The following is a 16,272-nucleotide window of genomic DNA, read 5'->3' as shown; positions in this document are numbered from 1 at the left end:
GAATGACAGATAACTCAGTTATGCCTGAAGAAAACCAAAAGCACTTTTATTTAAAACCAAGTGGAAAAAAACAAACCTTGAATCTTAAAAGCTTTTTAACATACTCATTTATCTCACTGATTCAAACAAAATGTCATTTTGCAACTTCAAATATATAATTCTGGAAATACTCAGAAAAAAGTACAATAAAGCCTTTCATTTGTATTTAGAAAATTTCAAGTTTCTTTTTATAAATATTAGTGGAAAATGTTAGATGAAAATGTGTTCAAAAGACAAGATCTTTCACTAGGGGGCAGTACATACCTAAAAATAAGGCATCTTAAGTAATAAATTTTGAACTTTTTTTTTTTTTTAAGGATTTATTTATTTATTTGAGACAGGGGTGGGAAAGGAGAGAATCCCCAAGCAGACTTCCCACAGTGCATGGAGCCCAATGCCCAGCTCAATCCCAAGACTCTGAGAACAGGACCTGAACTAAAATCAAGAGTGAGCCACTTAACCGAATGAGCCATACAGACACCCCTAAATTTCATAAATAACTATGGATAGCACAAACACTTTTCACCTACACTGGTTTATATGTGAAACTCACGTCAATCAAAATTTGAGAAATATCTGTATATTTAGTAATCCTTACGATACTAAACAAAAGAAATACTACATTCGATATATTTGCCATATTTTAAAAGAAGACAATTTTGTTTAAAAGAAAACAAAATTGTCAAAATCTTTAAAATCTATCCTTTCCTTTAGGTAATCTTTATACCTTTTTGCCCCATTAATAAGTTAACATCAGCCTTTGAGAACAGAGAAAAATTTTTTTTTTTTTTTTTTTAAGATTCATTTGAGAGAGAGAGCGTGTATGTGTGTGTGTGCAAGCTGGAAGGGAAGACAGAGAGGTAGAACCTCAAGCAGATCCCTTGCTGAGCCACCCAGGCAGCCCAGAAGAGGGGGAAATTGTATTTAAAAAAATTTTAAATGTACTTTAGGGAGGGAAAAAAAGGATTTTAATGTTAACTGGAAAAAAGGGGAAATTAGAAAGACAGTTACAGTTATCTCTACCTTTCTAAGGCTCTACACTCATAATAAAGAGTAACCGCATAATTGAAATTGGCCAATACTAAACTGAGGGGAAATTATACCTACGACATGTCCAGACAATGTGCTTGTATCTGAAACAACTAGTAAATCCTTCTCAGCTTTCTTTCTTCATGTTAAGTAAACTTTTACATTGTTTTGCTTTGTATAAACCAACATTGTAAGTTGCACATTAAAGCTAGTTATATTTCTGCACATCCCTTATTTTAAAAGAAAACTAAAAATTACAAACATGCTAAATCTTGACTTCAAACTGCCTACAATAACTCTCTGAATTCAGGTTAGTTTCTTTCTTTTCAGGTGTAGTATCATAAAGCTCATCTACTTTTTATTTACCAGATTCATTTTGATTTCAATTCCTAACTTTAGTTTCTCATTTCCACATATATATCAATCTATAGACTGTGCCTGCAGTTTAAATATTTGATTCCAGATACTGACAAGTATCCAGAAGAAATGTTTAAAAATACCCAAATCAGTTGTTAGGATAAACTAAGACTGACAATGATTCAGTAATATTCTTTCATTCGTTCAATTTACGTATGCATTCATTTAAAAAGAACTTACTGAGAGCCTACTATGTGCTCGGCACCAAATTCAAAACATAGTGATACACCAGGCCTCAAAACAAGGACCCTGTCCTCTTGGGAGTTCATATTCCATAAAGGAACAAGAAACAAGAGATAAGAAGAAGATAAAAGACTAAACTGAAAAACCAGTCTCAGTTGGACTACTTCAGCCAGTCCTTTTAACAGTGATAGAAAGTCATATTTCAAGAAAAAAAGTGTGTATTTTCCAATTTCCTTGGTAATTGTTATGTAATATACTATTATGTCTTATGGTAATCAAAACACAGAACTCATTAATAAACTACTCTAGGACTTTAAGTCACAGAGTAGGGATGCCTGGGTGGCCCATTCGGTTAAGCATCCAACTCTTGATCTCAGCACAGGTCTTAATCTCATCAGGGTCCTGAGTTTAAGCCTCCATGCTGGGTGCAGAGTCTACTGAATAATAAGTCAAAGAGTAAAATAATACATACTCTGTTCGTATTTCTGGATCACTGTGACAGGAATGACACATGGCACTGAAGCGAGATACAAAAAAGTCATAACGTCTGTGATAGGATGGTGTGTCTTCTTCAATATTTGCAAATTTGACAAACTAAAAAAAAAGCACAAAAAAACCCCAAAAATATAAACATGTTATCACCTTTGGAATGTTTGGAACACATTTATTTTCATCCATTATTTGTTACATTAACAAGAACTATCCAAATAAGCATCAAGCGAAACATACAAAAATCATAAACACTATATACATACAAAAGAAATTTTTTAACAAACGAGAAGAATCAAGAATATAGCATTGTAAATATTACCTTTAACACTTTAACCCAGTTTCTTTTGAGTGAGTGAGCCCACTCTCTAAAAGAAAAGGTCTTACTCTAAAAGCTCTTCTCCAGGGGCGCCTGGGTGGCTCAGTTGTTAAGTGTCTGCCTTTGGCTCAGGTCATGATCCCAGAGTCCTGGGATTGAGCCCCATGTTGGGCTCCCCACTGAGTGGGGAGCCTGCCTCTCCCTCTCCAGCTCCCCTGTGCCTGCGTTCCCTCTCTCACTATCTCTGTGTTATAAATAAATAAAATCTTAAAAAATAAAATAAAATAAAAGCTCTTCTCCATTTCCTAGACACTGACTGTGCTTCAATGATAACCTCAGTTAGTCCCAAACCTGCAGAAAATTTTATTCCTCAATCATGGGCTGTATCACAGATTTCACAAGAAGCAAAAGAAAAAGCTAGAGAGTGCTTTTGTTTTTGTGTTTTTTTATATTTAAATAATCTCTATACCCCAAGTGGGCTCAAATGCACAACCTCAAGACTGAGTTGCACGCTTTGCTGACCGAAAGAACCGAAAGAGCCAGGCACCCCTAGAGACAGTGTTCTAATCATCCACCTTTGCATTGTTTGTCCACATCCCCTGACCAGAGCATTTGTTTTTATCAGGTGAAAACATTCTAAGAAGAGATCAATCTAGATATGCTAATTAACCTGAAAGAGAACAGTTCTACTCACAGAATTTGTTCCAAGAACTTGAAGTTTTGGTTCCCCTGATTCTAGCAGCTTTGCTACCATATGAAGAAAGCTTTCCACAAATGGCTTGATGCTCTGAGAATGGCAAGCCATAAGAAGCTGGTCCAAAGCCTCCATAGCAATTAAAACATACCTAAGTGTAAGAGAAAGATAATGTCAAAAGATTACTAGCTCTCCAAATTCTCTTAGGTGCTTCTTCATTGAGATAATCAAATGTAAATGCACAGAAAGGAAAAGGCAAACTTAGTAGTTCCTAAGTGAAATCTTACTTCTCACAAACAGTAATGATCTTAGATTATATAATAACCCTCATACGGAAGTACACAGAAACTATACTGTGCTACCACCACACAGTCTCCTTTCCAAACTCTTCTAAAGCTTAACATTAGCTTTGTGTATATTTTTCTTTGGAAACATGGACATTTTCTATTTTCCAGATTTCTAACCATCTATCTTTGTATCTGACCCAAAGGAGTTACTATAAGCAATGTGCCCGAAGTTTCCAATATAATCTATATGTATTTGTAAATGAGTGTAAAAAACGTCACCAGCAACAACAGAGTCTCATAAGGAAACATCTCATAAAGTTAACCTTACAATTCATCAGATTTTAAAAATTAAAATTGACTTTCAATAACTTTGTTTCAATAACTGTAAGACTTGCTAAAATGTTTTAAGAGGTAACCACATGGAAGTAGAGAAAACAAGTACCACTTGAAGAATGGAGTACTCTAAGAAACAAGGATCATAAAATGAATATAGAAAAGTACTTATAATCCAAATTATCCAAGTTACTATTGTTCAAGCATAGAGAATGGAGTAGGACGGCAGACCCTGATTTATAGGTAGGTATACAGCTAGCACAGCTCCAAATCAACATGCTTACATTCTCTGGACCTCAATATCTAAGCCTAATGTTCTCTTTTATTATTCTACCGATAGGTAAAAACATTAAGGGAGTCAATTTTCTATTATTTTCCATTACAGAAATATTAGAATACCAAATATCAATGGATGCTTAAGCTAAAGGCAACTCTGTTAACTCACATGTCTATTCTTAAAACATGACCATCAGAAAAGTAATAAAACCTGCAAACATCTATACAGTATACATATTTCCTTGTAACATGTTACAAGGTTTTATCTTCCACATATCATCTTTGCATGACTCGATGACCAAAAAATGTACAGAATTATTTAACTTAGGAAGAATTTTCAGAGACATAGTATTAGCAGCAATTAGTTTTCTTACCCAGAACGATGTCTGACAACATCCCTGCTCAACCTTTCTGCTAAGTAAGAACCAATTCGGTCCAGTTTCTCTGGAGCAGATACTGCATAAAATGTCAATTTCTCCATGTCGGCTTTAACAAGGCCATCCTAAAAATAAGAACGGCAAGATAAATAGGCTATCTATATTTTCATAGTTATTTTTTACTTCTAAGCATTGTTTGCTTCACATGTCCCCTTTTGGGTTTCATGATTAATCCATTATTTATGCTGAACCTTTCTGGCTATAACCTCCTTACTGTAAATAGTCACAATTCTGGATACAGAATTTCCAGAAAGTTAAAGAAATGCCCTTATTCAGGAAGAATATTTAAAAGTACCTTCACAAGCAATGAATTGTTCTAACACCTTCCTAAATAGAGAAACAGCTCAACTAACTACAGTATATAGGGAATGGGATGTATTTTATTTATTTATTTTTTAAAAGATTTTATTTATTTGAGACAAAGAGAGACCGTACAAGCAGGGGGAACAGCAGACAGAGGGAGAGGGAGAAGCAGGTTCCCCATGGAGCCGGGAGCCCCATGTAGGGCTCGATCCCTGAGCCAAAGGCAGACACTTAACCAAATGAGCCACCCAGGGACCCCAGGAATGGTTGTATTTTAGTGAAAAGGTCTCAAACAAATTTATTTCGATTTTAAAATTTTACACTGTTGTTAAGCCTATTTTACTCCTTTATATATACAACAGTGAACATGTTAAAATGATTCAAAACTTGTTGATATCATTATAAAGCCTTCTTTTAATTAATAACTGAGAAGATATTAAGAATTGCATGAATCTCTGCTTAGCCAACATATTAAAAAAACAAGAAGAGGACCCCAGTGTGGGACTGGCAAATTTTCACTTGTTTCTGCCCTCTAAAAGGTGACAGGCCACAGGTCTTATGGTACTCTCCATCCTCAGACAACAAATCAATTATCAGCCTAAAATGTTTTGGTCCTATATAGTCCAAGTTAACTAAATGCTATTTAGGATTGCTAGAGGAGATAGGAAGGGAGATAGAAAAATTATGTTAAATGATGAATCTACAACTAAAAATTTTAAAAAATCTGCATTTTCAACTGACCCCTCCATATTCTCTGGCTATTTTGCCATTGCTCCATCACCAACCTATTTTTTTCTACTGGGTTTTCCTCAAACTTGCTACTTTGCCACCTCTCTTCCCTCTCTGACATCAAATGAGCTCTTCTCCTTCTCAAAGATGGAAGCCATCAGATTAGGATTTACTGGCAAAAACACCCCTGCTTTCTCTAAACCAGTGGTTTTCCACCACGGTAACTTCACTCCCCCAGGGCAATGACTGGAGATATTTTGGGTTGTCAAAGCCGGGTGGTGGGTGTACTAGTATCTGTAGTAGAGGCCTGGGAGGCTAATAAACATCCCACAATGCACAGGATAATCCAACAGCAAAGAAGTAACTGGATCAAAAGGTCAACAGAACCTGAAGAAACACTGCCCCATGCAAAGTCAAAGTGCCCTATTTTTGGAGGACTTGTCTTGGAGAAATCAGTTTGCCTATGTTCTTGCTGTTTGTTTCACATGGGCCAGGATCTGGCTCCATTAAGTCAGCCTCTCTCTTTCCTGGTTTTTTAACCTCTCCCTCTGTATTAGTTCTTCCACATCATTACTTAAATCTGACGTCCTCTCATCCATTTTTTTTATTCCTAATTTTATTGAGAAAAAATTTATACACAATAAACTATACCTAAGTATATAATTTGAACTATGACAGCTGTTTATCAGTGAAACCACCACTAAAAAACAAGATACAAACATTTCTATCATTTGCAAAAGATTCATCATGCCCTTTGCAGTGCATCTCTTCCTCTCCAGGCAATCACTGCTCTGCTTTTCAGCATTATCAACAGCAGCAAGTGACGGAATCATACAGTCTGTATGACTCCTCTCACTCAACTCATCTCTGCCTGGGGATGCTTCTCTAGCTCACCTGGGTAACTCCTACTCATCCTGCAGGTCTCAAGGGCCTCCAAAAAGCCTTCAATGCACCCTCCCAACATCCTTTCAAAGACTGGGTAAGAGGCTCCTCCTATATGTTCCTTTAGCTCACTGTACTTATCTAGATTATATTTTATCATTCTATTTCTCACTCATTATCACTGTTTCTCACTCATAAGTAAATACTTGTCAAGCGCTAACTATGCGCCAGGTACAGTCATAGACACTAGGGAAGAAAGCATGAGCAAAGAATTACATTAACTCATTTAATCCTCATGAGAATCTTATGAAATAGGCACTATTTGTAATTTCTATTTCATGATGAGAAACTGAGGTATCTGCCCAAGATCACAAGGCTAGTAATTATTAAGACCTGGTTTGGTCCCCCTCATTAGATCACTCTTTGAAGGCAGGAACTTAACATGTAGACCTCTGTACTCTGGGCAGTATGCCTGATCTATTTGGGATCTACTACATGATTTTTTATTGTTGATCAATAAATTAAAAACAACAAATAAGGTCAAAGGGTTATAAATGCCACATGTATGCAAGGTTTATATATATATATTTTTAATCTTACTTTACAGATCTCCATTTGAACAAATCTTATCTAAATACTTGGCAATCAATCAATACTTTACAAAAATAAAGATTCTTTCCTTTCTATAACCATTCTCTACCTGTCATCACTAATCTAATCTACCTGTCATCACTCCCATGGTCACAAATGTTCAAAACTCTCTCACTGCCTAGGAGCTAAAGTAGATAAAGGAGAAGCTTTGTCTGTCACTCACTTTCCTCCATAATCTGGCCTCCACCTTATCTTCAGTAACCGTATGCCCTGGCCTCCTCAGGACAGTGATCTGAATATTCAGTCTATTAAATGACATGACTGCAATTTCAAATCAGAAATCGTGGTCGTGATTACCACCCATTACCCTCTACAATGAGGCTATATAAACCTCCATTTGAAGGCTCTTAATCTCAAATGTACCCCTTGCTTTCTCTTGCACTCCTTTGCCTTTTCTCTAAAGGCCCCTCACTTGCAACAAAGAGACTAATCTCACTTCTCCAGATGGCAACACATCCTTCAAAACCCAGCAAATCTCATTTCCTCAGAGAAAGCTTCCCAGAGATTGCCAAACCACAGTAAAACCTCTCTGCTTTAAAGGCAAAAACTTCACTACCTGTTTTACTTAAAATTTTGCTTACTGACTTTTGCCTTAGGACTTCCTATTTAGTATGCTGTTGCTTCATGTCAGTCAATGGATGGAAAGCTACTAAAGATGGGTACCTTATCTTTGGTCTCAATCTGCCACAAATTATCTAGGCACCTGGAAGCCAACAGTATATAACAAATTAACCTCTTCTAAATGGCTGAATATTTAAATCAAATCTGATTAAAAAATGAGATATTTCACATATCATGAAATATATAAAAGTTAAGATAGCCAAAAGGTTTCTGTAATTGGCTATATTTTATTTATTTTCTTGGCAAACATTTTTTTAATTTTTAAGTAATCACTACACCCAACGGGGACTCGAACCTACAGCCCAATGATAAAAAATTGTATCCTCTATGGACTGAGCCAACCAGGTGTCCCAGCTACATTTTAAAATAAAGCAATTAAAACAATCTAACATTTTTTTGTTGTTGTTGTCATATCCATTTAACACTAGACTAAAGGAATCTTGGGAAACCCAGGAGAGTGCCAAACAAAATCATTCAAATTCAGTTCCTCTGAAAACAGTAATCTTCCATAATAAAGTAATGGCTATAAAAAATGTACAAGCATTTAAATAAAAAGAGAACAAACTGTCTGGAATATTATTCCTTTACTTCTCAATTCTCCTTTGAAAACTGTGTGGCCAAACTATTTACTCTTCAGATCTTAGCTTAGATTTCATTTCCTAAAGGTCTCTGTTCTCCAGGCCCACATCAGGCATCATTCTGACCTACTCCAGAAGCGCCCTGTACTTCATCTCTCTATTACAGCATTCTTTCACACAATATTGTAATTGCCAATTTCCTTATCTGTGCGCTAAGCGAGAGCAGAAAACCATCTCTATGTTCACAGTTGTATTCTTAGCATTTCGTACAAATAATCTGGCACTAGGTTCAAAAATTTCTGAAAAGTATTTCTTAAATATAGGAACCATCTAGACAAGAGAACACCATCTGTCCATCATTTCAAATGTACAGTTAATCTGTAAAAAGGTTCTGAAAATTAGACAAGCAAGCATGGGTCATTTTAAAGTAAAATAAATAAATAAATAAATAAATATAAAAATAGCACTGTACATGATGGGATTTAGGAGTAAAAGTAGAGAAATGAAATTAGGGAAACCTTAGGGAAGTCAGCAGGGGGTAAGGATGGGTCAGCAAAGAGAAGGATCAGTAGATGTAGATCAAATTACTTTTGGATCTTCAGGGAATATGTTGTCCACCAGGCGTTTGTAGCGAGGACGCAGAGCCGAACAGCAGCAACACACTCCTGGTCAAAAAAAAATAAAATCACAAAGTACAAAGATTATTCATACTGTAAATCTGACCTAGAAATTCAGATTCTGAATATTAATGAGTTACTTAAAAGAAAAAGAAAAACTGCAAATTGGCACTAACAGAAAACAGGAATGCGAATTCTATTACGGACTAAGAAATGAAAAACGTCCTCTCCCCTCCCCAAAGACACCAGGTCAAAGTGAATATGTTCATGAATTATTCCAAAATTCCAAATCAAATAGTTTAGGGGTGTGTGTGTGTGTACAGGTGTACACACACACACACACCCTACCAAATTCACCCTATAAAGCTAATATCTATTCTGGACCCCTTCACTTCCTTTCTAATCTCATCTCCTACCACCTTCTGTGTCCCCAGCCTTACATTCTCATTTCCTGGCCCGATCTACTCACAGTCCCAGCCACATTGGTCTTGAGGAACAGTCCGCTCCCTTATGCCTGGTGAAAACAATTAATACGTGTATCTACATAATGCTTCATATGAAGAACTATACTAGAGGGGGAAACAACCTCAAAGGAAAGTCTAGGAATTTCAAAAATGCTCAAAGCTGTTCTTCATAGTTTCAGTTATGGGTATCTTGGTAAGAGCAATGGACTGGGATCCAGAATATCTGCGTTCATTCCAATTCTTTCACTTAAATGACTAAATTGCCTTGGGTAAAGCACATCAGTTATCTGGAAAGAACTATGTAAGTGAGAGCAATTAGTTTTCTTGTCCTGCAAACTAGTAACAGGAATGCTGGTCTGGAGTCACTATAAAATTATTCCCATGATTTATGAAACTGGAGGATGTGTGTCTCTGTGTAAGTGTGCCTTTGTATGTATTTAGAAACCAAAATATAGTATGAAATACTGCTTTAGCTAGAAATTAAAAGAACTCAGATCTAAGCAGACTTCTACTACTCTCTCACACAGTAAGGTTATGCAAGAGACAACTTTTCCAGATCTCACTTTGCTCGTGAAGTATGCACCATTTTTGCACACAGTCATATAACAAATGTCAACCAAGTGTCCAGCACTGACCAAAACAAGTTAAGACGGTCCAGATTTGCAGTGGAGCAGAGTCAATAAAGTGATAAAAACAAGAGAGACTTAAGATTTGTAGGGCATCTTTAGTGATCATAGAGGCACTGTGCATATATAACATTTCTACAAAACCTAGTGAAGTATTACTACCATTACTTTACAGGAGTTGGAAGTGCAGCAGAACTGACCAAGTAACTTACTCAACAACATTGTCTGAGTGAGAACCCAGTGTTTAATTCTGTAACCCCATGCTCTTCCCACAGCACCACAGACACTAGTGGTCAAATCAGTCAACATCTAACTATTTCATGTGTACTGATTATGTGCCTAACTAAGACCATGCTAGATGCCATAAATACAAAAAAGCTAAGAGACAAGATCTCTGCCCTTGAGTTTATGAACTTATTAAAAAATAGGGAATTAAATTCAGCAATATATACTTGGCACTATGTGCTGATAATATAAAATGCTACCTATTGTTCAGGATGTTTTCTACATTAACAGAAGAAAAAAAATTCCAAAGAGTTCACTGGAAAATTTTTCAGATTAAGGAACATCAAAACACTTGAACTCTTTTTAGAGTCCAAAAGCAAACACTGGTCCTATTACTAGAGGAAAAGAAGGGGCAGGCGAGGGAGAGAAAAGCCAAGTAAGCAAAAGTCATACTTCTCTGTCTACTATGACAAATATAAAAATACTTCAGATAAATATTAATAAACTAAAATAAATTAAAATCAAATATGTATTGAGTGGTTATTATGCAGAGCACCAAGCTAGGTAGTGAAATGATGAAAAAAGCTTGCAACCTGGTAAGAAGATTCAAATGAATGCTCTGCTAACACTAATGCAAGGCCAAATATAGTACATTCAAATTGTATCATGGCAAAGAGACCAGTAAGGGATGGAAAAACAACTCTTCCTGCTTCAAATTCCCTGTCAAAATGGTAAATTACGTTATTTTCAATAAGAAAAGACTCTTAATAGCTATTAAGTTTCACTTACATTGACACTTTCAGAAATCATACATTGCTTTTAGGGTTTTTTTTTTATTTTTATTTTCAGCATAACAGTATTCATTGTTTTTGCACCACACCCCGTGCTCCATGCAATCCGTGCCCTCTATAATACTCACCACCTGGTTCCCCCAACCTCCCACCCCCCACCCCTTCAAAACCCTCAGATTGTTTTTCAGAGTCCATAGTCTCTCATGGTTCACCTCCCCCTTCCAATTTCCCCCAACTCCCTTCTCCTCTCTAACTCCCCTTGTCCTCCATGCTATTTGTTATGCTGCACAAATAAGTGAAACTATATGATAACTGACTCTCTCTGCTTGACTGATTTCACTCAGCATAATCTCTTCCAGTCTCGTCCATGTTGCTACAAAAGTTGGGTATTCATCCTTTCTGACGGAGGCATAATACTCCATAGTGTATATGGACCACATCTTGCTTATCCATTCGTCCTTTGAAGGGCATCTTGGTTCTTTCCACAGTTTGGCGACCGTGGCCATTGCTTTTAGTTTAAAGAGTTTTTAGAAAAGATGTGAACTTGGAATACATACCACATCCAGCTTCTACTTTCAGAAAGCTTAGGTCTATTGAGAGAAACAGGAGTAAAAAGGAAAATACCAAAGAGGCAGTATGGGGTTAAAGGACAGGGTGACCCCAAGATCTCTTCCTGTCCAGCAGGTGGGCAGGTTACTTTATCTTACTACACCTATGCTTCCTCATCAGTTACACTTTCTTTGTACCTACTGGGAAAATTAAAAATGAAAAGAGTAACATATAGTAAGCATTCAATAAAATGGTAGCTATAGTAATGCAATAAAAGATACTACAAGGGGTAAGCAGGTGTTTGAGGGCCCTAGAGATAATCTTCCTGACAGTAGGAAAATCTATGCTGTAAACGAAACATTTAAAAGTCACACCTGAAACTAATGTAACATTGTATGCCAACTACACTAGAATAAGAAAAAAAAAAAATTCAACAAATTCTGTATACGGTTCACAATAAGTTTTCAGAAGTAGTATCAGTACCAGTTTGGGGGGGGCAGTAAAATGTCATTTTCTGAGCATGATGTGCGCACCATTATATTAAGTATTTTCTGACATCCCTCACTCATACACCAACTCTCTGAAGCAGTTAACATCATCTCCCTCTGATAAATGGGGAACAGGCTTAGGGAGGCCATCTGTCCAACATCACCCAGCTAATAAGGAGCAGAGCCCAGCCCACATCAGATGACTTCAAAGGGTAACTGCCATAACACATGCAAGTACTAGACAATTTCTAAACTAAACATTTTAGCTCCCCACAAATCACCAATGACCACGACTGTAGGAATGGGGCTAACTCACACTACAAATGCACTACCACGCAGGGAAGTAAATGATGACAGTGAGTTTCTCCAGAAAATCCAAAATGAAACAGAAACACCCTCCTGACTAGTTACTACAAATGAAAAGTTACCAACTATAGAAAAGATACATGAAAACAGAATTAAAATCTTTCAATTTACTGAGATTTCTATAAAATGACCATATAGTGACGATAATGTAAGTTTTAAAATGACCTGTGGTATCAGTAATTATGAAAGAAACACTATTAGCAACTTTAAAGAAGACAATTCTGTACTTGTAAACATCTTAAGAACAAGAAAAATGAAATCATTGGACCTACTCAGCCACAGAAATGGGTTTGACTCCCTTGCTGAAGTCAATTCATAGGGCTTGTCGAGTTCCGATGCAGGAACTTGAATGTAGTCTTTCATGTTGCAAGAGACTATTTTCTAGTCAATCTTCCTGCTTCTAGATCCTTTTCCTACTGCTCAGGAAATACCTAGTTCACTTCACTTGTAATTAATTAGCAGAGGGTACTAATGGACTGTAACTTATCTAACTGGTTGCTGACATCAAGGGTAAAGCTATCAAGAACTTGATAATATCCATATCAAATTCTGCTGCTAAGGCCAAAGAGCTTAAACAAGATACTACAAAAATGCATGTTGCTAGTTTACTAAAAGCAGATTTTCAGTTTAATAAAATAGGAAAATAAAACTACTTACACCTTTTTTCCTTAAAGCATTCCTTCAATTCCTCCTCATCCCTGCTTCTAATCCCTCCCAATAAACTCATTTGAGCGCCAGACCACCCTATTTTTGACCACTTCCCAACTTTTCTTCCGAAGTACTAGCATATCACAGAATGCCTCAAGCAATAGGCAAGTCTGAGCAATCAACAGGAATTCTTCCATTACATTTAATTCTAGTATACAAGGAGAAGGAAGTCACTGCTCTCCTGCAGTGGGTGGAATTCAGAGCTTTGCTTATGATATGTCAGTACAAACAGCAAGTCTCAAGTGGGATAACTATAGAAAAATGGAACATGGGCACCACTGAAAACAGAAAAATTAGCCCCAAAAAAGTAACAAGCTACATATTAAAGTAATGTAGAGGCAGGCTCACGGAGCATGTTCATTAATAGGCCTTCTGAGTACTACCTCTCTACCTACCTTTCAGTGTTAGGGGTCCTAAATCTATATACATATGCAGTGTCTACAATGTAAAAGCCATGAAATGCATTTCTTTAGCAAATTTTGCATATTTCTAAATTAACCATTTCTTCTTTAAAGACACCCAAGATAATTTCTTCTCCATAGTTCCCCTACCATTATTCTCATGGGGATTCATCCATGTCTCCTGGTCCTCATCTCAGGCAGGAATGAGCTGTACTGACCTCTGGCAACCTCCTTCTTCTCTGATGGTAAGGTGCTAAAATTAATTTCCATCCCACCCTGGCCCACAGAGGCATTCACAGTCAGAATTGAGTAGCTGCACAGAAAACCTCACAGCTGAACTGAAAGTATGATGAATCAGGCACAGGAGTGCACAAAGGTGCTGTGAGAATTCTGCTTAATGGGTCAGTATTCTAAGTTGTTGGCCCACTGGTGAGTACTTCCAAGTTTGTGATAATATTTGCTTTCCTATGCAACTCTGTGAGTGTGGGGGGTTGGATAATTAATAAAGACTCCTTTAAAAATAAGCTACTTATATTTTCAATAAACTGTATAATCTAATCATAAGTTAAATCTGACTAGAAATATTAAAGTCTCCCTTATTAAACTATTAATGTCTCTATTATTTAAGACCAATACAGCATTGGGTACTTGGGATAAAACTATCTTCTGAAACAAAAATAAGTTACTAACACTATCACTGGAGTTGAAGAACACTCAGATCTATTACAGGAACCAACTGTATAACTTTAAATTAAACCTAATTTAAATTAGGTTTATTTTATGATTTATAGAAAGAGAATATAACGGTATCTGTATCTTCTACACAGCAATTATATTATCTCAATTAATTCTTACAAGTAATATATTGGGAATTCACTGGCATATTTAGGGCTTACTAAATTTCATACTTTTAAATGGGAATGACTGATTACAGGATTTTGGTTCTTTATGCCTTCACTGTATATTTCTACAACTGTAACAATTTCTTATACTTATTTATAAACATGTCTCCCTTTACCACTAGGATATGAGTCCCTCCAACATAAAGTCCATATATCTTATTCATTGTTGTGCGTGGCTGGTATATACTAGACATTTAAACGCTTTTTCATTAAATGAAGACCCAAAGTTCACTGACAGATTAAACAGATTTAGTATCTGCTCTGATATGTGCTATAAGAATAAAAATAATCATCAAGAAAGTACACTGTCCACCACAAAACACTAAATACCAGAACAGGATTTCTCTGATAAACAGAAGAAAATGTTGACTGAATCACTTTAAACAATTCATGTTTTATTTTTAGGCCTAATAGAGTCAATCCGTAATCAAGGTGAAAAAGGACAGACTATTTTTTCTACTGGAAGATTTTAAAAATTCACCACTCTGACAACTATAGTTCTATGGTATCCTGAATCCTGGAAAAATGAGAATCACATATATTTTCCCCACAGTTAAAATTAGAAGTCAAGTTACTTTTTCAGCTAGTGTTAGAACAATACAATTAAAAGGATTCAGTAATATTACAGTCCCACTAATATATACCCCTCCCAAGTACCAAAAGCTTAATATAGAAATATACATATACACATACATGTACATGCTACATATAAAGTCTATAATACAGATATTATTCCTGTACTTCCAAAATGTATACAGCCACTGTGTGAAGAACTACAGGGGGTTAAAAAGGTCACTGTCTACTTAAAAGACAAGGTTTAAAAATTGATTTTGAAATAAGATTTGCACAACATCTAACAAGGGATATCCAATGTATAAGGGTCACCCACAGAAGTTCAAAAGAGAAAGAAAGCACTTCTAGCTCAAGTGAAGAAAGGTAATTATCAAGTAAAGGTTTTACGAAGGACCCAGGATGTGAGCTAAGCGCTCCTATGAAGAACAAATAAACTGAACTTTATTATAAAGATAAACTGGGGACAGGGAAGGACAATTATAGTCAGACGGAACAATGCAAACATCACTATGGAGGATGACACCTGGAAAAACCAAAACGCATTTTCTAATGGCCCGCAGCTTAAAAAGGAAGGAACGTGGGAGGTGGCACAAAGGAAGCATCAAAAGCGTTTTGGTGACTAATTAGATACGGGGTCAGAGAAACGGGAACAAAGTAGTCTGATCTTTAGGAAAGTGCTCCTTTTAAGAGGATTTTAATCCATTAGAGGAATATTTTATTACACGATTCTTTCCACTTGTAATTCTATACCTTCTCTCCTTTCGTTCTCAATTTCACTACTTGTTCTTTATTCCCAGGCACATAAACATTATGGAAAAAGAGGGCAACAAAGGCAATAAATGGAACTGAAACGTCAATCCTATTTTTTAAAAAGATGCTCTTTCCATTACATTGCAATATTTGGCTGTACAATAGGCAATATGAAAAGAAATCCCTGATATACTTTCAAAACCACACGGAGATACATACGGTCTTCAGGGGGGGTAAAAAGCCTTCTTCTGAGTCAACAAGTGTCTGGTCTATACTCAACATCGATTTACCCCCCACTATCACAATTTTTAAAGAAAAGTAAGTATTAGACATTCTCCTACTTAGTCAACTTATAGATTTATACTTAATTTAATTTTATAGTATACTATCATACTTAAATATAATTCAGCAGTTATCCAAAACAGAAACAATAAAATAAAGAATAATCCTGGCTTTCAGAAAATGTAATTCTGCATGATTCCATTTGAAAATCTTCTGGAATCATCTTATAAAACTAAATTATCACAAATATTAAAATCAGAAAT

The 16,272-nt window shown here is 36.1% G+C and overlaps 1 protein-coding gene across 1 annotated transcript in view; it reads right to left on the bottom strand.

The window, feature by feature from the left end:
* Positions 1 to 16,272, bottom strand: part of EFR3A (EFR3 homolog A) — a 106,860-nt gene that overhangs the window by 59,096 nt on the left and 31,492 nt on the right. Inside the window, 4 exon segments of the mRNA XM_032315547.1 lie at positions 2,141 to 2,262; positions 3,171 to 3,321; positions 4,441 to 4,568; positions 8,856 to 8,932. Coding sequence (XP_032171438.1) covers positions 2,141 to 2,262; positions 3,171 to 3,321; positions 4,441 to 4,568; positions 8,856 to 8,932 — 478 coding nt within the window.

This window comes from Mustela erminea, chromosome 16 (genome assembly GCF_009829155.1).
Source record: "Mustela erminea isolate mMusErm1 chromosome 16, mMusErm1.Pri, whole genome shotgun sequence".
In the NCBI taxonomy this organism is placed as follows: Eukaryota; Metazoa; Chordata; class Mammalia; order Carnivora; family Mustelidae; genus Mustela; species Mustela erminea.
Note: the sequence above shows the minus strand (reverse complement) of the source record. Positions and strands in the feature narration are given on the sequence as shown.